Source organism: Carettochelys insculpta, chromosome 1 (assembly GCF_033958435.1).
Source record: "Carettochelys insculpta isolate YL-2023 chromosome 1, ASM3395843v1, whole genome shotgun sequence".
NCBI classification, from domain to species: domain Eukaryota; kingdom Metazoa; phylum Chordata; order Testudines; family Carettochelyidae; genus Carettochelys; species Carettochelys insculpta.
This window is the reverse complement of record NC_134137.1, coordinates 130,349,101-130,375,826: the sequence shown is the minus strand read 5'-3', so window position 1 is coordinate 130,375,826 and position 26,726 is coordinate 130,349,101. Positions and strand designations below refer to the sequence as shown.

Sequence of the window (26,726 nt, the reverse complement as noted above, 5' to 3'; positions counted from 1 at the left end):
AGCCGCTTCTGTTGTAAAATCGCTGCCAGCGGTTTTCCTATTAACTGCTACTAGAGTTATAACTTTCATGTTTCTGTGTACTTTTTTAATTACCTCTGAGTTAAATTGTTTCTATCTTTGTATAAATAAAGTAGTAATTGTTTAAAGCCTCTAATAAGTGTATTTTCCTCTTGCTGCTGTACCCGAACGAAACGCAAACAAAAGAACCCAGCCTGCCCTGGCTGCTTAGTGTAGCTACCGGTGCGGCATCACACCCTTTGCCCCACTGGACCTTTAGCTGGCACTTGGGCATCAGCTCACAATTACTAGTAGGGGAATTCTGCTGTGAAATTCAAAAATGCAGCATACAGTATTTTAAAATTCTGCATGTTTTATTTGTCAAAATAACACAATATGCATTACAATATACAATACATTATATTGACAGTGTATTTCAGAATACCAGTTACGTATGTAAGTACACTAGACCCCCGACTTACACAGAGGTTGAGTTCTTGGCAACCACTATGTAAATTGAATTTTCATGTAACTTGGAAGCCAGTGGCACTGGTCAGTTTCCTGTCTTCTGGGAGCAGTGGAGGGCTGTGAGCTAAGCTACAGCTGGGGGAAGCCTGGGAGAAGCTGCACCCTGTGGCTGCCTGCCTGGCTTCCCCCAGCTGGGAAAGCTGAACGGGCACGCAGCTGCAAAACAGCTTCGAGTTGTACTTAACTGATGTTAAGCGCAACTTGAATCCTGCATTTTGTGTGTTTGCTGTAACAATACAGATAGCAAAGAAGATTCAGAAATTTATTTTGAGAAATAGATCCCTTACTAGGAATACTAATACAGATCTCTTATAAGTCATTTGAACTACGATACAGAATTATATTTCTTGAACCTTTCAGAAACAATGCAAAAGCTTGAGGGAGTCCAGGGTGATAGAGGAGCTGGGGGAGAGGGAAGGAAGCCTCTTGTGAACTTGGAGGGTTTGTGGATATGGGGTAGCGGAAGTATGGAACAATGGGTAGGTTGGTTGGTTGTCAAGGAGGGCATATGTAGTTAGGATGCTTTCCCCACGTAGAATCTGGCTGAACCTACCCTCACCCATTCACTCAGGCACATTTGCCCCTGCTCCCATGTGTCTGTCCTCACCCTGTACCCATGTGTTCTTCCATCCACACTTAGACACCCACTCCATCATCGAGCTCTACAACTACTTCCCCTGTTCCCATGTCTCTGTGCACCCACTCAGCTCTTCCACGTCCCCATGTGGCCATGCGCTCCCCACCCCCAGTCTCCATATGTCTCTCTGCCCCTACTTCAGCCATCCCTCTCCTTTTGTAGCCCTGCCCCCCCCCCCCCAATGTTCATATGCCCCGTCAGTGTTCAGTCTGTTTTTCCATCTGGGAGCAGAGTGAGTTTTGTCATGTGCACCAGTGTTGAGGTCACATGTGGTTGTGCAGACGTGTGCCACTGCCGCACCTTCCAGTTACTAACAAACATCCTGGATATGTATTTTTAAAATGTTAGGGAACAAGAAAGAATACTATAGCAAGGGCTGATTAACAAAGTGCATGACTTTGTGTGTATTTAATATGAAATCAAATAAAAAGAAATTTAATACTGCAAAATTTTCAGTTGCCATTTGGTATCGTATTAAAAAGGCGTCTGCTCTGGTTGTCTGTGCCAGGAAAGCAGAGTTGAAGTCACTGGAGCCTGAGCTGGCCGGAATTGGATTGGGTTGTTGGGATAGATGTTTTAAATTGTTTTCAGCTACTGGCTAAGTGGTGTTTAATGGGGTCACTTTTCACACTTTTTGTGCACATATTGCTAGCTGTTACCCCGGAAACAAGATTTTTTTTTTATATTTCTATTCTGTTTGCATATCTCACATCTTTCAGGCCATTTGCTTTGTCATGCATCAAAGCTGGTGTGATTCAGCTCTAGGGAGAGATTGATCTATCAGCATGTTTTCTTCATTTATTTTATTTCTGCACCTGAACAGTGTCTGAATAACATATGTGGACAACAAGCTTCAGCCTTTTAGCTCCATGTTGCAGTCTGATTCTCAGATCTGGATTGCTTTCTCTGTTATGGGTGTTTCCTGCCTTATGTTCTGAATGGCAGCCAAGCTGGGAGTTACTGGGGACGTGGAGGGGAGGAAGGGACAGGGAGCTGCCCCCGCTTTTTTGCAGAAGCAGCCCAGCACTTGAGGATTCTGGGGAGGGAGAAGGGGCGGAGAGAACCAGGAGCTGCCACTTTTTGTTCAAGGCAGCCCAGCTGCAGAGCGACTGCCTGGTAGTGGGAATGGAGGACAGGTGCCGCTTCTATTTGCAGGCACACTGACGACAGCTATGTAGCTGGAACTGGCTGAGAAGGAGGAGGTTCTACTTCTACAGGCACAATCAGTGACGGCAGCTGGAACTGCCCAGGAGAGAGTTCATCTCTGAGTCATCTCTCCCTCTGCCTCTAACTCCCCCCCCCCCCCCCCCCCCCCCCGTTTTTCACACTAAGCCTGCCAATTTACCTTTTCCCACCATTTCCATCTACAAGGTCAGGACTCATGAGGAGGTAGCTAATTAGTGCAGGAATGCTGTGCTGCTCCACAAATGAGGTGGGCAGAGCTTAATTGCTTCCTATGCAGTTGCTTTTACCGGGAACTATGGTCCTTGTACCCCGCCAGGCCCCCACACACCCATCCCTCTATACTCATCTTCAGCCACCACCTTGCCGTCATGTAGTTGTGCACCCCCTCTCCCTGTGCCCACGTCTGTGCCCTCACATGGCCCCTTCTGCCGTGCAGCTCTATGCCTCCACTTTATTCAGTCCCTGTTCCAGTTCTGCCTCACCAACTCTTATGAATCCCTCTCTCCGATTCCCCCCGGTAACCCCACATGCTGCTGTCTGTCTGCTGACCTGGTCCGACAGGCACTGAGATGTAGGCTTTGCACTTGCTTTCTCTTCCCTGTTTTAGGTGGGGCTGGCTGGGAATTAGCTGCTATGTTCTTTGTTCCCTCTGGTGGACAAAAGGCAAAGCTGCAGCAATTTTCCAGCTGAAGATACAATATTCTATGGCAGAGGGAGGGAAATTTGTAGCACACAGTGTGTGTGTGTGTGTGTGTGTGTGTGTGTGTGTGTGTGTGTGTGTGTGTGTGTGTGTATATATATATATATATATATATATATATATATATATATATATATATAGTGGCACAGCATTCACATCGGTGTAATATATGCATCAGAGTACATTTAAATGTGGTACGGAGACTGGTTAAAAGTCTCTAGCTTGAAGATGGATTATGGCAGATGCATGAAACTGATTTAAGGTTGATGTTAGAAACATAATTGCAAATTTAATTTCTAACATTCTGAAAGAAGTCTCTATTCAAAAAACAGTGCAGTAAACTCTTTTATATCTGGTATTTATCATCTGGAAGTATCAAATAACCGGCGTTTTAACCATAAGTAAATTTTAGTTTTCCAGAAGTACAGGACAGTGAAATTATATACAGTAAATACTCTTCTTCCTGAAAGAAAATAAGAAGGGTTCTTTCAGAAGTGGAGTTTGTTTGTTTGTGAAGGAATGCCATCTACACAGCTGGTTTTGCTTCTGGAAAAGCATATTCCAGAAGCACAATTGTGAGAATATACAAATGAGGTGTGATATGTAAATCTGCACTTCATTTGCATTTTCCATCTTTCTGATTTGCATTCCGCTTCTGAAAGCGGAATGCAGTGTGGCTGCAGCCCTAATGTTAGCTTGTGCAAAAACTTTTCATTAGATGGAAGTTGCAATAAAATTCTTGCCATAAAACACAGACTAAAAGGAGCATTTTATTTCTAAGTAAAAGAAGAGGTCTGTGTCCAGAAATGACATGGTCAGATTTGCTAAATGGCATTTGGCCTTTACTCTAAAATATAGAAACTTGCATATCCATCTCATTATTTTTAACCTGGGTCAGCAAGTTTCATCCTGCACAGTGCTAATGGTGCCATTTTAACTTATGCATTTTGTAATTGATTTCACTAATTTTTCCTTTACCTTTTTTTATGCTGATGATACGCTCATATTGAATCCCTTTCAGAAAAGAGGGCTATATTTTGTATGTACAGTAAAAGTGTATGTGTGATGGGGAACTCTTTCTTTCAATACAGCACTGCCTTCACTTTAAAACGTGGATTGGGAAGGAATAAGTGATACATAGTTTTAGTTCTTGGCGGTCTTGCTGACAGCTGGTGGAGAGGTGGACCAAGTCCCACAGGAAAAAGAGCATGTCAAGCTCAGACTCAGAAAACCTAGAAATTCATTTGACACTGGAAGAAAAAAAATTGTTGGAAAGGAGCATATGTAGATGAAAAGCCTTATCTTAGGTATTGGTATATATTATGGATTGCTCATCAGTTTTATTAAATGCCAATTATAGAAGCTGCCACATCAGATTGGCCTTTGCTTTAGTTGTGCAATGATGTAGTTATGCTCCTGAGCTGTTCATTTTGCTTTGTCCCTTTACCCTAGTTCACCTTGATTTCAAAAGAATCATTGAGAGTTGAGTCTCAATTTAATTATTACCTTACATCCAGGCAGTGAAGTAGATAAAACACTACTTGGAATACACAAAATATTTATTTGAAATATTTCAAAATAGGCCTCTTGGCATTTGGCACTGTCTAAACAACGTACTGCAATGAGGAGTACAGCGATGCCAAAATAGTGTGCCAGTTATTTCAAAAAATATTTCAAAATAATAGGTGCATTTCAAAGACACAGAGTAGCTACTTTTGGGATACCTCAGCATCCTGAAATAGCTTTGCCATGCAGACATATTCTTAGCGATCTTTGTTTTTGTTTCCTGTTCACAATCTGTTTAGTGTTCTGTTCAATATTCTACAAAGTTTATGATCTGTCTTATTCTATGAAGCACCATGATCTTTTAAATACAGCTTTGAACCATAAAATAAGAAATTGTGTGTATATGCATGTATCTGTACAGATAATATGCCCATTTAATTAGAAGTGGAATAGAGGACATAGTTCATGGCAATAACTACAGAAGTACTTGTTATTAAGTAGCTCAAATAAATTTAAGGAACACGTCCATGTATTCCTCTATTTCAGAAGTTTAATTCTGCCCTCCATTTACTCTTGACTTTTAAATTGGTCTGGAACAGTGGTACCCAAACAAATGTTATGGATCTCCACGACCCTCCCCCTTTCCAGTCTGGCTATTCACTGGAGCTGTGCTGTGCAAGCTCCTTGGGGCTCACGCCATACCATGTGAGCCGCCCTGGGACTGAAGCCCACCAGGACCTGAGGAGCTGCCTCCACTCCTGCTGCCACATGTTGGGAGGTGGGTGTGGAGTTGCGGAGGACGTGTGGAGCAGCTGGAGAGGTGCCCCACGTTCACCACAGTCCATAGCCCCACTCACCAAATGTGGCAAACAGAGAGCGTATTGGACAGTTCATGTCTAGAAGATCTTAGCATTGCATATTAAATATGGAAAACTTATTTGATATCAAGCTTAGTAATATTAACTGTTTTTTATTCCTGTTACAGACTGACACAACTATTGGCCTCAACTCATATCAACAGAAAAGGTAAGGTCTGTTTGAGAGTGAGATGTTTGCTTTGGGAAATTTGACTTTTGATGTAAAAATATTTATTTAAAAAAAAAAAAAGTTGTGGCAGTCACTATTAAAAGTAAAATTGGCTTTAAATCTAAATCTTGTAACCCTTTCTTTAGAAATCTGTTTAAATTTCATGTCTGCTCTGTATGTCAGTTACAGAAATTTTAGTTGGCTAAATTTAGGATTCAAACATTCTGATGTATAGTAAACAACCTGTTTCCGAGCATCTCATTTCATGTATTTGGAAGAAGTGAAAAGGAAAACACCTTCATTCACACAAAACAATTCAATTAAGTCAGTTTTCTATTGTGTTAGTGAATACCTCTGCCATTAGGAGACTCCAGTGTACAACTCATAAAGGAAGGAAAAAAACAATGATATGCAATTGTCTGATTAACATGGAAAATTTAGGCTGACTACCTTGGAAAGTGTCTTGACAATTAGATTTCATAGCTTGGGGAATAAAGTGGTGGAAGCCCAGTTGTGTACGTCTCTTACAGCTAGACTGAACAAAAGACAAATGTACCTCAGGGAACAATCCTCTACAGCAGAAATGGCTCTTGATTGATTCTGCTCTGTCTCTACTCCCTCTTCCCCCTGCCACTCCTCAGATCTTGAATGTCATGTAACAACTGATTCATGGTGCTCTGGAAGTGCTGGGAGGGAGGGGGAGAAGTAGGTAAGTGTGGGGCCCCACTGCACGAGAGGTGTGAGGGAAGGAGGCAAAGGGGGTGCACAGTTTACACATGGCAGCTCCATGGACCATGGGATGCCCACCAGTGGATTAAAGCATTTCTCTTTGTTTTGAAATATTCAGTGTGCTGTGTATTTAATCTTAATCTTGGGGTCATGGTTAGCGCGTATGACCGATTTTCAATCTTGCGGCCCACTCACTAATCATAGTTGCCCATGGCTGCTGTAGATTTGTATTCTGTTAGAGGTGATTTAGCAGGTAAAAGAGTTTAATCCCCTTTTTGATGTTTTATGGTGATTAAAAGCCTGAAGAACTTGTAAAAAAAACAAAAAGAAGACTTATTTTCTTACCTGTCCCACTTTTTAAAGACTTTGGATTACTAGAGAACTTTGTGTGATGGTGATATTAGAGGAACAAAGCCAGTGAAATGTAACTAATTGCATTAAGTAGCTTATGCATGCTGTTCAATTTTAATATTTAACTTTTGCAAAACATGCAAGAAGAAAAAGGCATCTAAAAATGCAGCACCGCTACCCTTTCTGTTAAAGGCTGCGAAAGAGTCCAAGCTCTGATTTTGAGTCTACTGGAAAAAATTCTTAAAGATGATGTCCTTTAAAAGGTTAAAGTGGTCATAATAAAAGAGAGGGTGTGGAAGAGGACTTTTTGAGTGCGGTTGGGGGAGTGTGTGTGTGAGAGAGAGAGAGACTTTAGAGTGGTGAACAACATAAATCCAGAAATCAGGTATGCACACAATTATATACACTACATAAAGCTTCTGGAAGGGGAAGTGTATGATATAATCATGTTATAGAGTACATACACCTTTTATTGTACAGAATTACCATAGCAACTGCCACACATCTGGGATGTGGTATGTAGCACAGCAACATTTTGACTCTCATGTCTGTATTTTAAATTACCTTGTATACATGGATTGTCCATCTTTATGTTTTGAAAGTTGCATCTTTGAAGCTACAAGGAGAACTTTTATTTGGTTTGAGAAACAAATGGGGTGTCTGGAATAGGATTTTACTCATTCTTGCTGTCATATTGCGAACGTTGCAAAGTTTTGTTACAGTTGCAACATTGTATTGTACTGTATATGTGTGACCAATAACTTACTGGGACCTGTAGTGGGCTCAGCTTCCCTGCTAGGTCTAATGTGCAATGTGTTGTGTGGCTGTGCCAGAAAGAGGACGAGACGCTGCATGTGGTTTAATTAAGCCACAACTTTATTCCTATGTCAGGGAGTATCCAGAAAATGTACACTGTGGGCAATTGCATAATCACTTGCAATTACCCTTGGGTAGGTCTGCTGTCAGCTTTTCCCTCTTAACCCACGCTGGTGCTGAGCCAACCGACTGCTAGGACTGCACCATCCTCGCCTCCACGAGTGGGGATTTCAAGGGTGGATTGGCTTCCAGCCATACCAGTCACAGAAGCTTCAAAATCTCACTGTTTTTGCCTCTTAAGATTTTATTTAAATCTTTACCAACCCATTTTATTTAATCACCCTGTCCCTTCTCCGTGGAGTACCTGAACTTGACATCTGCCGCAAGGAGTCACCGGCAAGTAGCTTGTGTGTCTCCCCCATACCTGGCTGATTCCTAGACATCTAGTAATACTCTTTTTAATAGTGGCCAAAAATGTGTCCACTCCTGAATAATACTGGTTCCCCATATGCTACATCCAGAGGAGAAATTACTGATTTCCCATGACATGTATTAAGTTGGCCATCTTCTTCTTTATGTACCTCCTAGCCTTGTCCTCCAAAGTGGGCTTCATGTCTCTTTAGCACACCCTGCATTGCAAAATGTCGAACCAAATAATTTTCGCTCTTTGGAGAAGTCTCAGGGTCAGCCTCTTAGCTGGGTGGGAGGGGGAAGACAGGAGGAGGGTGAAAAAGGAGGTGGAAGTCACCTCAATAATAGGACCAGTGGAAGAAGTAAATTAAGGGGGAGGGGTGCCATTCCTGTGAATATCAAAAGGTGGGGAAATTGCCTTTGTAATGTGTAAGATAATTGAGATCTCTGTTAAGACCCAGATTAAATGTGTCAAACTTGCAAATGAATTTGAATTCATATGCCTCCCTCTGTAATCTTGTGGTAAAATCCCTTTGTACGAGAATGGCTTTCAAATCCATTATTGACTATCCAGGGAGGTTAAAATGTTTCCCTATACTTTTTGCGTATTCCAGTTCCTGATGTTGGATTTATGTCCATTCATCCTTTGGCACAGAGATTCCCTCCTCCTTCCTGTACCTCATGCCCCCCCCCCCCGGCTATATAAATCCTGGATTCTTATTCTGTGCTCCAAATCTGAAGTGGGTCTTTCCCACGAAAGCTCGTTACCTAATAAATAAATTTGTTAGTCTTTTAGGTACTACAGAACTGCTTGTTTTTAATGCTTTAGTTTACACTTTTTATTTACCAGGCTGGAACAGGGGAGACACAAGTTAATTTTAGATTCTAAAAGGTAATAGAAAAGCAGCTGTATCTGTCCTTTAGGGCAGACCCATGCTACGCAGCATGGGCATCTCTTATATTTAAGAATCTTGGCTCCTCAGAGTCCAGACACCATGCAGATCCCTTTTTCTCCTTGTCTAGGCATTGTTAGCACCTTTCTCCCAGAATCCAAGATGATGGGATTAGTTCATGCACAAATCTTCCCTTCTTGGAGGGAGCAAGGAACACATTCTGCATGGTTTCTGTCCTGTGATATTACATAATGCCTCCTTTCCTGTCAGTGGACTATCTGATGTTCAGGATGAGCATTTTACCTTAATAGTGCTTTTTCTATTTGGTGTGAGATACATTGACAGAGTTTTATAAGGCAAACACTGCTTTCAAGCTGTGCATGTGTCATTGTTTAGTAAGTCGTAAAGCCTTGGCATTATCTGATTCCCAGTCTGCCAGCCTCACACATGTCCAGATTCTGGGCAACCTACTACACTTAGCTTCACAGTGCTGCAGAAATAATTTTGACAGCAACTGCTTGGCTGATTTAAATTGATTTTCTGTTATCTTCCCCACACCCAAGTGCAGCTAGATTGCCACTGAGAATGTTTGCTTCTCCAGGGTACACACCACTTCCTGGTGGAAGGGAATTGATTTGGTAGACAGACAGATCACTTTGCGATCTACCAGCTCTGGTCCTGTGTCCAACCCTTTGTTCATGCAGCGAGGGAGCATATGTGTGAGGATTTCCATGGCCTCTCAACCACCACTTAAACCCGTGACTTGAATTTCCAACTTTTTGCTCAATCTTCTTTAACACGTCTGCTGTGGCCATCCTGTTCCCACTTACTGTTTCCTTCACTAGTCTTCTAAAACTCCACACTGTGTTTGAAACACCTTGCTCTTCCCCTTCCACTACAAAATGCCTGCTGCTCTTTGCCCCTCCTCCCTGTTCTGACTGGTCCAGTGCGACTCCCAGCTGATGAGAAATTTTTCTCCATTCTGCTCTGTTATCAAATGCTTGCTGCGACCACTATGGGCTAAAGTAGCAGAGCTCTTCCCCCCACTTTCCTGTTTTCACTGGTCTGCCACCATATAGCAGCTAGAGAGAGCGAAGTCTGCTATGCCACTATTCCTGGTGCTCTGCCTACTTCAGGTAATAGAGGGCTTTTCCTGCACCAGTGTGGGTGTAAATGGTCACTCCCTTCTTCTCGTCACCTGTGCGGGTGTATGGATCAATGTCATGAGGCTGACTTGGTCTGAAGCATCCACAGCAGGTCTCTATCTAGCTATATTAAAGGACAAAGCAGCTGACCCCCATCCCAACCCCCCCCCATGACGTCATGTGTAATGTCACTATGTTGCCATGCTGACAGGTACTAATTTCTTGATACCAGTTTGTAGTTAATGTGAATTACTTCCCTATGTGCATATTTTAGTGCACTGTTCAGCAGTCCACTTGTTATCTCGGTCTAAGGTAACCCGATGTCCTGATGTTGTGGGGCCAGTCCCAATATTTGTGACTTTTGTCTTTTCTAGGCACTTCTTGCAACCCCCCTCTGTCTTGATTTTTCACACTTGTTGTCTGGTCCCCTATCGTAGACTCCATCTTGATTCTCTCTGTAAACTACATATAGGATGTGTCTACACTAGCTCCCAGCTTCGAAGGGAGGATGGTAATTAGGGTGTTGGGAAATTAGTGAAGTGCTGTGGTGCACATGCAGCACTTCTTTAAGCTAATTCTCCCCCGCAGCAACTCCGAAGTGTTAAACTTTGGCATGCGTGTAGCTGCGGCTAACCCAACAGTACTTCGAAGTGCCCGGGCTACTTTTGAGGAGTAAAGGGACTTACAAGTAGCCCGGGTGCTTCGAAGTACTGGCAGGTTAGCCACAGCTACATGCAAGCCAGCACTTTGAAGTTTAACACTTCAGAGTTGCCGTGGGGGAGAATTAGCTTAATGAAGTGCTGCATATGCACCGCAGCACTTCGCTAATAATCTCCCGACACCCTAATTACCATATTCCCTTCGAAGTTGGGAGCTAGTGTAGACACAGCCATATACACACTTAATGCTCCTTTAAATTGTCTGTTTAAAAATAATTAGTTGTCTTTTCTAATACAAGCAAGCATTCAGCTTTAACTGGATTGGTTAAACTTTGTTTGAAAATGTATTGAAAAAGTTACCTTCATTTCAGTTCTTTGATGAAAAGATTTTTATATGGAGATTCAGTCAAATAGACAACTGCCTTGTTTCTTTCCTCATGCGGACAGCTCATTTTATATTAAGCTGGGCTCTTGGGAACCCCATCTTTATGAATCACAACAGGGGCCTTTATAAAGCAGTAAGAATTGGCAAAAATTAAACTGCAAAAGCATAAAGTGAATATCTAAATTTTAGTGGTCTGTTTTTTAGCCTACAAACAGGCAGATAAAGACAAATTTTCTTATTATTCTATCTTGTATAATTATTAAAGGCATCCACAATCAAATTAATCCTTAATTTTACTTTTTCATTCTTTTGTGAATTTGTTCTGTCTTGAAGTTGTTTTTTAAAGTGCATTAAAATCACCAAATGAGCTGATTAGTAGTGGCAAGGTTCTGAAAAATCTTTACCATGTATAAAATCAGTAATAGTCTGTTTTTAGAAGCACAGTTGAGTTTTTATAGTTCTGGTTGCCTATCAGTTCCCACCAGAGCCATGTATGTAGTAGGCATCCTTCGATCCCGAGGGATCATGGGTTTGCGCCCCAGTTAGACTGATTTGAGCAGCATCTTTTGTGGCTGTGCAGTCCAATCCGGGAGTGGCAGTCCTTTCCGCACTGTGAGCAGCAGTAGGCAGATGTCGCTCTGGTATCACGGGCACAGATCCTCCTGAGGGCTCTCCTGTCTTCCGCTTCCTTCACCAAGGTAATTTCATACATAGCAAGAGCTTCCTTCACTCCCTGTTTCCAGGCATGCCTGTCTGAGGCGAGCGAATGCCAGACGTTCGCACTGATAGGGCGCTGAGGTCACGCTTGCACGTGTCCTTGTATCGCAATTTAGGTCGCCCTTTCGGCCTCTTTCCAGACGCCAGTTCGCCGAAGAGGAGGTCCTTCGGTATTTGGCCATCTGTCATGCGTGAAACATGGCCCAGCCAGCGCATATGCCTCTGTTTGAGAAGGGTGAACATGGAGGCGGTGCCTGCCCTCTCAAGCACTGCTCTATTGGGGACCTTGTCCTGCCATGAGATACCGAGTATGCGCCTAAGGCAGCGAATGTGGAATGTGTTGAGCCGCTGCTCTTGTTTTGAGCGCAAAGTCCATGTTTCACTGGCGTAGAGCAGTGTGCTCAAAACACAGGCTGTGTAGACCTGCACCTTGGTGAGTGCAGTGAGCTTATTGTTAGCCCATACTCTCTTCGTCAGCCTGGAGAACATTGTGGCGGCTGTTCCAATGCACTTGTTGATCTCGCTATCAAGTGACAAGTTGTCAGAGATCGTCAAGCCTGGGTACACAAACTCATGGGATGACTTCCAGTTCGTAGTCAAGCATGTTGATAGATGGCTCGTTACCCACGTTTTGGCCCATCACCTGGGTCATCTTTAAGCTGATTGTGAGGCCAAATTCCATGCACGCATCCGCAAAGCGAGTTATGGGTGACTGCAGTTCCTGCTGAGCGTGAGCAGCAATAGCTGCATCGTCAGCAAAAAGGAACTCCCTTAGACGTTTCGTAAGCACCCTGGTCTTCGCTGTAAGCCTTGAGAGTTTGAAGAGGTTGCCGTCCGTTCTCGTGCGGAGAGAGATGCCCTTTGTAGCAGTTCCGAAGGCATATATGAGCAAAACTGCAAAGATGATGCCGAACAGTGTTGGAGCCAGCACACACCCCTGCTTCACTCCACTGAGAATCTCAAAGGGTTTGGATGTGGATCCATCATATATGATGGTCGCCTTCACGGAAGGCCCTAATAATGCTGAGCAGAGTTGGGGGACAGCCGATCTTAGCCAGAATCACGAACAGACCTTTTCTGCTGACAAGGTCAAATGCCTTGGTCAGGTCAATGAAGGCAATATACAGAGGTTTGTTCTTCTCCCTGCACTTTTCTTGTAGTTGCCTAACAGAGAAAACCATGTCTATGGTGGACCGTTCAGCTCTGAACCCACCCTGAGTCTCAGGGTAGACTCTCTCCGCAAGAACATTGAGCCTCTTCAGAACAACACGTGCAGATAGCTTCCCCACAGTACTTAGAAGGGAGATGCCGCGATAGTTGTTACAGTCACTTTTGTCACCCTTGTTCTTGTAGACAGTAACGATGTTAGCATCCCTCATATCTTGCGGTATGCTGCCTTCTTTCCAGCATTGGCAAAGTATTCCATGCAGGTCTGAAACTAGGGTACCGTTGGCACATTTGAGGATTTCTGAGGGAATAACCTCTTTCCCTGGGGCTTTTCCAGAAGAGAGTGCTTTTAGCATGTCGCTGAGTTCCTCCAAGGTGGGCTCAGCATCGAGTTCAGTCATGGCGGTCAGAGGCTCGATGACATTCAGGGCTCTCTCTGTAACTATGGTCTCTCTGGCGTACAACTGTGAGTAGCGTTCCACCCAGCGTTCCATCTGCTTGGTTCTGTCCTTCAAGACCTCGCCTGTGGCCGACTTAAGTGGGGCAGTCTGTCTTTATGATGGACCGATGGCCTGCTTGATCCCATCGTACATTCCTTGCATGTTACCAATGTCCATGGCCTGCTGAATCTTGGAGCAGAGTTGGAGCCAGTAATCGTTGGCACACCGCCAAGCAACCTGCTGCACTTGACTCCGAGCAGACCGGAGCGCCTGCAGTTTCACCTCACTGGGAGAGGACCTGTATGCAGCCAGTACCTATCTCTCCTTCTCAATCAGGGGCATCATCACTTCAGTATGGGCTTCAAACCAATCAGCAGACTTGACTGTTTTCTTCCCAAAGGTAGATATTGCAGTATTATAGAGAGCGTCCCGTAGTTGTTCCCATCTCTTGCTGATATCAGTGTCGTCTGGGCGGGGCAAGGCCTCAAGTGCTTGGACAAACGCGCATACTTTTGAAGGGTCACAAGTCTCTTGCCAGTGTCAACGCGCGGCCTCCCTTCCTTTTTGGGCAAAAGAATCTTCGCGGCTGGATGTGCACCTTACTACCCACGAGCAAGTGGTCAGTGTCACAGTCTGTACTGTGATAGCTACGTGTCCCCCGACATTACCTAAACGTCTGCATTTGGTGAGGACGGGGTCTAGCTGGTGCCAATGTCTCGATCTTGGGTGTCGCCATAAAATTTTGTGCTGGGGTTTGACGTTGAAGAAGGTATTGGTTACACAGAGGTCATGTTGGGAGCAGAGTTCAAAGAGGCGCTGTCCGTTTTCATTCATCTACCCTGTTCCAAACTGTCCCAGACAGGATGGCCAGCTGTGGTGGTCGCTGCCAACTCTGGCGTTGAAGTCGCCAAGGATGAATAGCAGCTCATGGGAAAGTACCTCACTGATGGCAATGCTAAGTTCATCATAGAATTTGTCCTTAACTTCCTGAGCGGAAGTTAAAGTGGGCATATAGACGCTGAAGATGTTGACCATGCCCACTGGTGTTTGAAGCTGGATTTTCAGAATTCTCTCAGTTCCCACATTTGGTGGTATGACTGAGCCAACACCATGTTCCCTGGTCTCTTCTGGAGGCTTCCCGTGCCAGAAAAAAGAAAAGTCCTTCTCCCTGAGACATACAGAGGACAATAGCCTTGTTTCCTGGAGGGCCACAATGTCCATCCACAGTCTTCTCAGCTCGTTGTTAATAATTGCTGTCTTCCGGGGGTTACTAATGCTCTGTAGGTCTTCTGTAAGGCCCGGAGTCATGGTCCTTACATTCCATGTGCCCAGCCTGAAGGCTGGATTATTTTGTTGCTTGTTTGTTTTGCCTGGTGTAAGGTTAACAATCCACCTGTCAGTGATTCCCTGAGCCCCACACACGCAGTGGAGCAAGTGGACCGTGGCTAGGCAGCACCTACTTGGCTGGGGGCTGCCCAGCTTGAGGTGGGCGGTAGCTGTCCAATGAGATCCGAAGACCTCTCCCACCGTCGGAAGCAACCCTGGCGCCTCACTCTACGCCAGTTGAGTGCACTGGCTTAATACTGGTAAATGCTGCTTCCTGTGTTGTGTCACCGCTCAGAAAGCAATGGCGGAGTGTCCTCTCCAGGGCGCAGGCCTGGGCAAGTAAGTTTAAAGAACCAGCTGATGCCCAGCAGCAGGTTTCCCCCCTCTCCATGCCACTGATGTAATCCAAGGGAAAGGGAAAAGCCAGTACAGCTTGGCACCAGTGTTGTCGCAGGAGCTGCCAGAGTGAGATTGAGCACAACCTCAAACTGCCTTAGGGGCTCCATCTCCGGAGTTTTCCTCGGGGTTTACTCCCGAAACCTTTCCCATGACTAGGTATCACTGCAAGGCAGTGGAGGTTTTAAATCAGAGTTTCCTTCTCCGAGGTGGGCGGTCTTCCCAGGCTGCCGAGTCCCATCTGCCCAAAGCAATTGGTTTGAAGGCGCCAGTCACCTGCCTTCGCCCCTTCTCCTGTCAGTGCAAACAGTTTCACCGGGCTTAGAAACTAAGCCACACGTGAAGGCCGGGACCTGGACTTCGGTTGTCCAGAGGCTATTGGAGATGCACACATGGGAGCATTTTATAGATAGTGGGAGCTTATCCCCACTACCGCCCCTGGCTATGACAACCTTTGAAACTACCATGTATGTAGGTGTCTTTTATTAGATCATAATTTTTACTTCTTACCTGCGTGCTTAAACTGTCATAGGCTGGTCTACACTATGAGAGAAAATCGATTTTAAGTCAGTTAGCCTGATTTTTCCAAGTGCCCGTCCTTATTGTAAATTCCATTGGCTTGATTTATGGAGCACTAAAATCGACAAATATTGAAATCCTAAAATCGTAACCTGACAGGTGTAATGTTCAGTCTGAGTTTAAAATTCTGAATGAAGGGCAGTGAGGACATTCCATGTCTTTAAATCAAATTCATTAGCCTTCAGAGATGTCCCTTATGTGGCCCACTGTTCTGTGCTCTGGCCTCTTCCATCTCCACTGCTCTCAGGGAACATGACTGTTACAATTCAGCACCTGGAAGCCCATGACTGTAAGGTCATGAGAGGCTGAAAAATCTCCTTTCTTTTTCTTTGCTAGTAGCGTGCTGTGACGTCTGTGGTTCTGTGTATACCCCTGCTAGCTGCCTCTTTTTTGCACTGCCTAGCACCAACACTTCCCACCCCCTCCCGCCCCCTACCATGTCAGCTAGGCTGTGGGTTGGGGTCATGCTTGTCTGGTAGGACGAGAAGCTTCTTTTCAGCCCTTTTACATGTTGTCCTGCACCCCACATCCCTTCCCTTCTCTCCCTGAGAGGTGCCACACATTCTGGAACTTTTCCCTCACCCAGACGACATGACAGCTAGTTTGTGGGTGGGGGTTGTGCTTGGATGAGAAACTTCTTTTCAGCAACTTACATTTTGTCCTGACCCCCCGCCTGGCACCTCCCTTCCCTGCCCCTGGAAGCACCACACCTTCTGGAACATTCCCGCACCCAGCCACATCACGTAGCTTGACCCTGAACCAATAAAAGAAGGTGCCGCGCAAGGTGCCGGGTAGCTTGTGTGCAGTGAGGGTCACAAATTTTGTGGACTTGCCATAGCCGGGGTCCTTTAGCCGCCTGGGGGATATGTCTCTTGGTGGTCATGATTTTTGGGGGCTGGCTGTAGCCGGAGGTCTTTTAGCCACCCCAAGCCATACATGTTTCTATGAAGGCAATGTGGTAACTGTACAATTACCAGAGTTGTCGAAGTAAGGCTTGCGGCGGGGAATAGTCTTATCCTGAGGGTCTTTTTTGGCAGGTCCAAACCTGGCTGTAGTCTGGGGTCTTTTTGCTGCCACAAGCTGTAACTGTGAGTGATTCGTTTGAGTTTCACTGTAGCTCCCATGTCTACTTAAACGTATTTAACACGGCAGGGGAAAGAGGGGAATGAAGCGTGGGAAGATGGCGTCATATAGCCACATCTACTTGCAGGGCCAGAATGCTACGGGGCTCAGGCTACTGTGGGATAAGTTCCCACAATACACTGCCGCAGCACTTAATTTAAGCTGCTTGTCTGTGGCAGCAGTAAATCGATATTGTGGGGAGCATGTGGGAAGGTGAAGATGCTCAAAATTGAGTGGATAAAACCCAGTAGTGTAGATGCAGCCTTAATTTATACCCTGTCACCTGAGTGGCTTAATTTTGAAAGGGCAGGTTGATAAAGCTCCTGTTTGATTTCAGTGGAAGACATAAGTGCTCTGAACACTAAGGTACCCAACTATAAGGCATCTAACCTCAAGTATCCATGCTTGAAAATTTCAACTACGTACCTGTATCTTATCTGTCCTCTAACTTTTTTCTTTGAAAATTTTCAAAATGTTTTAGATAGAAATAGATAGTAAATTCTGATAACTAAATTGTCTCTCTCTAAATTTAAATATGGTTGATGCAGAGAGACAGCATTACAGGAAAAACCAACAGCATGAAGAAATAATCTTACTCTGACATAGCTAGAATTCCTGCCTGATGCATCCTCTTATACATCTTAGATGCTGTATTAAAAACAACAATAAAATTTAAAAATAATTAAGCCAGAAACTAGGAAGTATATTTGAATGTTTCATGCTCCTGTATGTCATATTGGGGTACAGACTTGAAGGCTGCACTTCCATTTTAAATCAACTGTTGGCTCCAACTTTACAGTACAAAGCAATTAAATAATTTTGGTTTAACTCCTTTTTAATTTTCAGTTTTTTACCAAGTGTCGCCTTAGGCCAGCGTTTCTCTACCTGTGGGTCATGAGATAAAACTGTCACCAGAACAGTCACCCCAAGGAGGGTGGGAGGCTCTGGTGTGGGGATGCAGAGACTTCCCCACACTCACCTTGAAGCAGTGGCTCAGGTTCCATGGACTTACTGGTGTTGGCTCCTTGCTCCCAGTGTTGTGATCTGGCACTCAGGGTCGCAGCCCTGGCTGGGTTTGACCCACCTGTCCCTCCATCATGATGACTGAGGGGGCAGGAGCTGGGCCAAATTTAAATGAGTGAAGCTGCAACGCCCTGCACCGTTTACCAATGCCACTGTCTAACTCAACAGAATGGCCATGCTGGGTCAGACCAAACCTCCATCTAGGACAGTTTTCTGTCTTCAGACAGAGGCCAGTGCCAGGTGCCCCAGAGGGAATGGACAGCACAAGTAATTATCAAGTGCTCTGTCCTCTGTCACCTGTTTGCCCGTTCCCAGCTTTTAACAAACAGAGCCTAGGGGCACGATCCCTGCCCATCCTGGGTAATAGCCTCCATGAGTTTAACTAGCTCTTTTTTAATAGTCTTGACCTTCACCTTGTCATCTGGCAAGGGATTCCATACGTTGACTGTGTGTTGTGTGAGGAAGTACTTCCTTTTGTTTGTTTTAAACCTGTAACCAGGCCTGTGGGGGGCAGGGGGCAAAGGAGGCAGGTACCCCGATTGCCTGGGATTTCAAAGGGGCCCAGAGCCCCAGATACTGCCACTGCTGAAGTTGCAACGGGGCAACTGGAGCGCTGTGGAAGCATAGGCAGGAGGCACGCTAAATCCTACCTCTTCCACAGGGCAGGGAGCCAGGCCCCCCTTGCCCCCAGGCCCACAGCTACTGTTGGTGCTGCTGTCTGTTAGCTGCTAATTTCATTTGGGGACCCCTGGTTCTTGTGTTTTGGGAAGGAATAAATAAGTCTTTATGCACTTTCTCCACTCAAGTCATTGATTTTTAGACCTCCATCATATCCCCCTGTAATTGTCTATTTTCCAAGCTATGAAAAGTCCAAGTTGTATTAATCTCTCCTCATATTGCAGCCATTCTATACCACTAATAATTTTTGTTGCCCTTTTCTGAACCTTTTCTAAGGCCAAGGTATCTTTTTTTGAGATAAGGAGGCTACACCTGCACACGGTATTCATTATATGGGTGTACCACGGATTTATGTAGACTCATTCACTATCCTTTTCCTAAGGATTTTTCAACATCGTTTGCTTTTTTGACTGTTTGTTGCACATTGAGTGGATATTTTCAGAGAATTATCCACAATGACTGAGTGGTAACTAATTTATTTCCCATCATTTTATGTATATAATTGGGTTTGTTTTTCAATGCCGTATTTTGTATTTATCAATGTTTTGCTTGACCAGCCAGCCAAAGCTGTTCAGCGCTGCAATCCCAGAGGTCACAAAATCTGGAGTGAGGTGCCATACCCAGACAGTTCCAGGGGACAGGAGCTGCAAAACTGTGCTGCTGTGGTATACAGTGTACTTAAATATGTATTGTGTTCTATATTGTGGGTAAGAGATATTTAGTAAGCTATGTTTTTTTTTTTTTTTTTTTTTGCACTGAAGTTATTTATTGGGTCATGACTGGCCATCAACATTTACAAATGGTTCCTCAACCCAAAAATGTGTTCGTTACACTTTGACCTTGTCTCACGGTACAACATAAATCTCTCTTCATCCCAGTCTTCAGTGATGCAGAAAGCAACTTGATACAACAGAGCTAAACAAAAGTTTCATGAATATTTCATCGGTTTCTGCATATAATAGTCACAACAGTTATCTCAGCCAAGAACAAGAAGTAGTCCTGTGGCACCTTATAACATATTTTGGAGCATAAGCTTTTGTGCACAAAGACCCACTTCATCAGATGCAACATCTGATGAAGCGGGTCTTTGCCCATGAAGGCTTATGCTCTAAAATATGTTTGTCTATATGGTGCCACAGGACTTCTTTGTTGTTTTTGAAGATACAGACTAACGTGGCTACTTCTGCAATAATCTCAGCCAAGGATATTTTCTTCTAAGATCCAGAATCTTGGGATGTTGTGGGTGCGTCCCTTTCCATTGAAAACAATGGCAGTTGAGGATATTCAGTGACAAGATCCGGTCCCTAAATTTGACCTAGATTTACTGAAAATGAACAACCTCTTCAAAGTTTTGCAGATTGTCGTCGTTTCAACTGATTTTTCTACTCCATTCTCTCCATCCTCCTTGTAAACGCAAGGGAAGACTTTTTCAAGCTGAACTCATTAAAATCCACCACTGTGTTTAAAGTAAAAGTTCATTCTTTCAAAGTGAGGCTCAGGCCCACTGAGTGGGAGGACAAGGGGGGCAGCTGGCCTGGAGCCTGGCATCTCAAAGGGGGCTGAAGCTCTGTCCTCCATCATTGTTCCTTTGGTGGCGGTAGCAGCGGCCTGAGTTCTAGGCCCCTTTGAACTGCCACAGGAGGGACCATTCCACCGCTTTGTGCGGCTGGGGGAAGAGCCAGCGCTGTAGTCCAGTTAGTGCTAAAGGCTGAGTTTCCTCAACTCTGCCCCTTACACCTGAGGCCCTGCCTCTTCCACAGGCACAGTGTTAGGCCCCCCCCGCCCATCTTGCCCCAGGGCCTGCAAAGGCTGTCACCCTGCTGACTATGCTGCTATTCTAGGCACTTTTTCCTGAGTGGAGTACTCACTCATTCCTTTAGTTCTTCTGTAAATTGGGAATGCAGCACAGCAAAAAAAAAAAAAAAGGGGGGGTGGGTGGATTGCAAAAAAGTCAGCTAGCAATCAGTCATACTTTTGTTTACAGAAAAAGTTGACGATTTCTTCACTCAGGATTTTTTGGTTCAGGCTCTTGGCCCTGGGTTGAGAGGGCAGCCTTCCCCCTACTAATCCTGGGGCAATTGCTTTTCATGGCTCCTTGAATCACCTGTGTGAGCTTCGTTAATTACTCACTGGTCAGGGATTAGGTAGGAACCGTGCATCCTGTCATAATTATAAAGTCTCTTTGAATTTGAGCATAGAACACATTCTTACCCTGCATGTGAATTTATACAAAATCCATTTAAGTAGTACACTTGATTTTTAAAAATAAAACTGATTTAAAAACAAAAACTCTGCATGTTGTGTGACATTACCTCTAGCTTTGTGAAATGACCATGTGTGGTAGAACTGTTTTACATTTGCAGTGTTGAGAAATTTAAATAGTTAAGCTATTAGCGTCTTGAAATACCATATGTTTTTTTTCTCGGACAACAGTTTCAGCAGGAGCTCGTGGACGGACACCTTATGTTTTTAATAATACTCAGTTATCTTGATGTTGTGTTAAGTATTGAATCATTAATGCCCAAAATTCTGTGTAAACTAGCACAAAAATATTGCCTGAACAATTTTCAGTGAAAAGGCTTGTGATTCAAGTTACAACCCTCAAAAGTAACTTCATGTTTTGTACATGTAAGCACCATGAAAGCGCAACTAAATGTGTAGAATTATATTTAGCAAGGTCTGTTTTTATTTTTAAATAAACTTTTTAAAGCTACAAAATTAGAGGATACTCTTTAAACTTCAGCGTATCCTTGACTGACTCGATTCTGTTTGTTGCATGTACTTTAATGTAATGAACCTATTTTGCTATTTCAGGAAGAATGGCATAACAGATTTAAAACCAGAGTAGACTCTTTAAATGTGAATGTACTTTATTTTTGGGGGCTTCAGTGAGTCTTTAATGTTGGTACAAAATTATTTCTTATATTCTTGTGGATATATTGATTTAAAGGAGCAATTCTGGTATTGTATTTTTTGAGACATTCCTTTTTCTTCATGTTAGATGTGGTCTGAATACCATGAAGTGTAGAAACTTCATTTAATATTCAGACTCCTTAGGACCAGATCTTCAGTGTCTTTAATCTGCTCCAGCAGACAGCTGTATTAACAGAAGAGAGGGCTGTGGGCTGTAAGTCAGTCTCTCTCAATCACCTGGACTAGGCATGGCAGGAGAGCACTGAGTTTGAGCGCTTCCTCAACTTTGCAGAAGCCTCATGAGGATCAAACAGATTCAGGTTTTAGGCCATGGTTGGTTTCTCCCAACATGACTGTGACGAGTTGCAGTCTGGAAGCTCTGGGAACTGTGGCATCCTTCAACACGCAGCTGGTTTGGAGACAAAGCCAGCCTCATTCGGACATCACCCAAATTTAACAGCACATGGTGCCTTTCACTCAGTCTGGGTGACCTGAGTGTCAACATGATATGCCAGCCAGTTTTCTAGCTCCCCATGCATGCATCTTGCTCTGGAGTATAAATCCAGATGTATATAGTGTTGCAGTGCACAGGGATCTGTACAGTGTGTGCTCATTAGTGTGTCTGCCTCCACGTGGTGAGTAATATGCACAATATGTATGCGTTATACCAACCTGAGATTTTTCCCTGGGTATGTCAAAGTCACACTGGTTTAGATTAAACGCAAACATATTTATTAACTACAGCATTATAGATTAAGTGATAGCAAACAGATCAAAGCAGATTACCTAGTCTGATTACCAAAATCACAAATTAAGGCTAAGATACTAGAAAGATAGGATATGAGTTAGCAAATTCCCATCCTGGCTGTTGATGCGAGTAGGTGTGCTGATTCTTAAGGGACAAGCTGCAACTTTTTTTTTGATTGGGATCCCCTCCACCATTACAAGTCTTTCTCTCTTAGGCTTCTCTTCTGTGTTAAGTAGTGAGTGGGAGTGAAGAACAACAGATGATGTCACCCTCTGCGTTCTGTAGCATTTCCATATGTCAGGAACCTTTTGTTCTCAGACCAGTTTGTGGAAAGATAAAGGTACTCAAAAAGGAGTCCAGAGTCATGTAGGCTGGTCACATGTCTTTGCAGAGTCATAGCAGCATTACTTAGTGTTTGTCTGGAGCATTCTCAGGAAGGCTCACCAGGAGCTTCCTCTAAGGTGGGGAGTGCAGTAGGGGAGGAACCACCAATCCACTGTTTGCATAGATCTGTGAAAGCTAACACAAGCATGGTGTTCAGAAGAGAACTAGATAAGTTCTTGGAAGATAGCCATTGATGGAGCTGTTATCCAGGAAGGGGTAGTAATGGTGTCTCTGGTCTTCTTTTGCCATATGCTACAAGTGGACGACCTGGTGACTTGATTGTTCTGTTCATTCTCTCTGGGGGACCTAGCATTGGTTGCTTTTAGAAAACAGGATACTTGGTTTAGATGGACATTTGGTCTTTTCCACTATGGCCATTATTATGTTCTTATGGCTTTTTTGGCTATGTGGTAAGAAATTTTGTGCTGAGAGACTTTTTGCTTGTACAGTTTTGTGATTTGCTTACTTAGCTAAAGTTTCTGTTGCTTTATTTGTGATTTTTTTGCTTGTTCTTTTTCCAAGGCTCAGTGGGAGATGCTCTTTGACACTAGCTGATAGCTTATACAGAGGAGTGAAAAAGCACCAGGGAATCATAGACCTCATCAGCCTAACTTTGATGCTTGGAAAGATACTGGATCACATTATTAAACAGTCAATTTGCAAGACCAGATCATGTCAAACCAATATAACTTCCTTCTTGGACAGGGTAATTACACTAGTGGGTAAGAGAGAAGCCATAGGCATGATGTATCTAAAGTAAGACTTTTAACACAGTCCCACAAGATGCCGTCTTAAGCAAATTAAGGAACTCTGGTCTAGATGCATTTACTGTAATTTGGGTGTTCAGCTGGTGGAAAGAATATTCAGTTAAGTAGCTATCAGTGGCTTGCTGCCAAGGTGAGAGGGCTTATCTAGTCTGGTCCTGCAGGGATTAGTCCTGGGTCCAATACTAGTCAATATTTTCATTAATGAACCGGATAAGTGAATGCAGAGCATGCATATAAAACTTGTGGATGACCCGAAATTGGAAGGGATTGCAGGCAATACTATAATTCAAAATAACTATGACAAAAGTGATGTTTGGTCTCAGTCCAAGAAGATGAAATTCAATAAAGGGAAATGCAAAATATTTGGGCGCCGCTTATGTTGGTGCTTATATTCCAGACATAACCCAACAGCTGTCTGCTTATCTACTGAGTAGGTTTGTCACTTGTGGATGGATACTTGACCACAGTAAGTAACTTCCCTGTTTCCCGTACCATTTTCTGCTGCAGTATCACACAAGGATAGCAAAGTTCAGGTTGAAACTCTCTCATTAGGCAATATTTGTGGTAGATGGATGTTGCTGGACCAGAGAGCCCTGGCTGACAGTTTCCTGGACCTAGTCTGGCTGGTGGGCCAGAGCAGAGCCCTGCTGTTGGACAGGAGCCCCATCACACTGCAGGGAGCCCTGTGACCTGGGAGTCTCATAGGGATCCTGGCTGGGGCTGGGGATTTCCTCTGGCAGCCCCACCATGGCGGGGAGATGGGCTGCGGGTGAGGATCTTTTTTTAGCAGCACTGAAGTGGTGGGGAGCCCTGCCAGGAATGGAGGCCCCCAGGCAGCTCGGGGGTAGGGAGTAAAGGGCTGTCGGGAGGGGCAGCCCCCCAGATGAGACTGGAGGCCTGACCTCTCCTGGTCCAGCAAATTCCCTTGTTCAGGACCACTCAGATCCTGAGGGTGCCAGACCAGGAAGTGCAGCCTGTATATTACCTTTTCTGCTGAAATGAACAGTGAACTATCATGATGACAAATCCCAAAAGGGATGTGGCCTCCTTACAAATTGTGTGTCCCCCTAGATCAATGTCAATAAAACTGCATAAGCTGGTATGATTATATATACAATTTGCCCATCTATGGCTATCTTGTCATGGCACACAAGCTTTGGGCAGCCACAAGATTGCTAGCACGTAACAGCATTACTTGGTGTTCATATTTCAAAATTGATTGTTTTTCCATTCTTATTAAATATCCATAACCAGAAAGCCTCTGAAACTGAAATAGTGCTGATGGAGAGGGTTTCTGATTTGGCTTTGAATATTCTGGTGTCTGATCTTGTTCTACAGCTTGGTATGGAGCAGTTGATGTAGTTGATAATAGAACACATCAGTGTTTTTGAACATTTCTCAGCACTCATGTTTCACTTTCCTACAACAGAATTGGTATAATTGCAGTTCTGTGACTCTGTAGAAAGTTAGATGCCTCACTGTCTCCAGACAGGCTGTTGAAGGACCTGAAACATGGCAGCAGCAGCTCACGTATTTGTTCGCAACTTTCAAACATCTTCCAGCACTATGATGCTGTCCAAGTGTTTGACAGCTGCTTGGTGTCCTATCAACACAAAATAATATTGATCTAGGGACTAATGATAATCACCTGGGACTCTGTTTTAGCCTGTCAGCTGCAGGAATTAATTATAGTGAGATATTGTCCACAACATATTCAAAATCTTGAAATGGAATAGTGTTGGGCTGAACACCAGTGGCAGTTATCTTAAGTTTATCCATCAACTGATGAGTGGTGGCAAAATAAAGTCTTGCCAAACTCTGTGCAGATAGGAAACAGTGGCATGTACCTGGCATCGAATCAAATGCAGCTTTTGTTCTCTCTTTATCAATGCCATTGTCTTCTGAGGAATTCCTTGATGCCATGTCAGATTGTGCAAACTCGTTCAATGCAACAAATAAAAGGCTTAACAGAAATATATAAGTTCTGCGCAAGGCTTATTAAATTCAGCCATCTTTTCAATAAACTGTCTCAAAGTAAAAATCCAGTCAACACTGAAATTGGTAATATTCACAGAATTTTGCAACCTTTGCCACAAATTATATCATTGATTCAAGACACTACCACAGAAGCAAGTTCTTTCTGGGTCCAAAGATAGTATAATATTGTTGTAACAGCTAATCCCAGGGTTGTGAGCTCAATCCTTGAGGAGGCCACTTAAGGACTGGGGCAAATAGATATCGGGGTGGTGCTTTGTCCTGCCAAGAGGGCAGGGGACTGGACTAGATGACCTTCAGAGGTCCCTTCCAGTTCTAGGAGATGTGCGTGTGTGTATGTATGTATATTGTATAAACACAATGGCTATGGATTTAACTAAAGATGTGGCATTGCGCCAAATTAAACAAGTGCCATTTGTGTGTGGACACTCTTAATATGGGTTTAAGTTCAAGTTTAGAATTTAAGGTGTGGTCACAGATTGTTTAATTTTGCACTTCATAAGAACAATTACAGTTTAGCTAATCTGGTCCAGTTGAAAACCTAGCCTTGGTTTATATGAGTATAGTCCTTGTTTAAAAGTTTTGCCATTTATACCAGCCTAGATGGTTTTGTTCTGTGGTTAGCAGCTTTTTTGACTGTCTAGACATGTTTCCAAGCAACATAAATAAAACAAAAAAAAAGTCACTTATGCAGTAATTAAAGGGTTTTTATCGGTGGCTTGTGTGAGTTAAGCTGCTCACCTTGAGTTATGTTGAAAAAATTTACTTTTTTAATCATCTAGACAACCTCAATTAATTTTGATTCATGTTTTGAATATCCTCTTCAGGCCATAACTAGATCTTTTTAAAAACTGGATTTTGGTTGCAAGTATGTAGGGAAGGACAATTGCATGAGAACTTGTTTCGTGGGTCTTCCTTGGTTGTGCCTGAAGGATGGCCTTATTCTGAAATAAAGGACTAGTTTGAAATCAGATCCTAATGTTAATTGGATGAATCCTGTTCATAGATATAGTATGTTACGCACAATTCAGGATGAAAAAGCCCAAGCAGAAAATTTCAAACCCTTCTACATTCAAAAATTATATTTGAAAGGAAAAAGACAGGAAAGTAGCTGTTCACTTCTGCAGTGGTTCTCAGTTTGGAGACTGTAGCCCGGGGAGGGATTGCAAGCCAGTTTTGGGGTCCCTGAGCTATGGTGCTCCATGGAGCAGAAATGCCAAGTCCATGCACAGAGTTGGAGTGGACCTAAGGGGTACTGGAGGGAATTTTGCATCATGGTGTGTGCAGAGAATTCATAGTGCCCACAGGTGTATTTGCTTCCCTGCAGAAAGATTACTTCTCATGGGGAAATAAAGGAAAGTCATGAGAATGGTCTCAAGTTGTTTTCCAACAGTGCAGGCAGGTTAGTTTGGGTGCCCAGGTTAGCTGATAGAAACGTAACATCACTGCTGGGGGGAGCGGGAGGAGACTGTGCTTGTGGCACACTTGGCGTGGAGGAGCATG

The 26,726-nt window shown here is 43.8% G+C and overlaps 1 protein-coding gene across 4 annotated transcripts in view; it reads left to right on the top strand.

Annotated features, from left to right (window-relative positions):
* The window catches only part of TMEM131 (transmembrane protein 131), a 189,606-nt gene that overhangs the window by 50,342 nt on the left and 112,538 nt on the right, over positions 1-26,726 (top strand). For all 4 annotated transcript variants that reach the window (XM_074991904.1, XM_074991913.1, XM_074991898.1 and 1 more), the window contains one exon: positions 5,539-5,579. In XM_074991904.1, the coding sequence (XP_074848005.1) occupies positions 5,539-5,579 (41 nt within the window). The remainder of the gene's footprint in view (positions 1-5,538; positions 5,580-26,726) is intronic.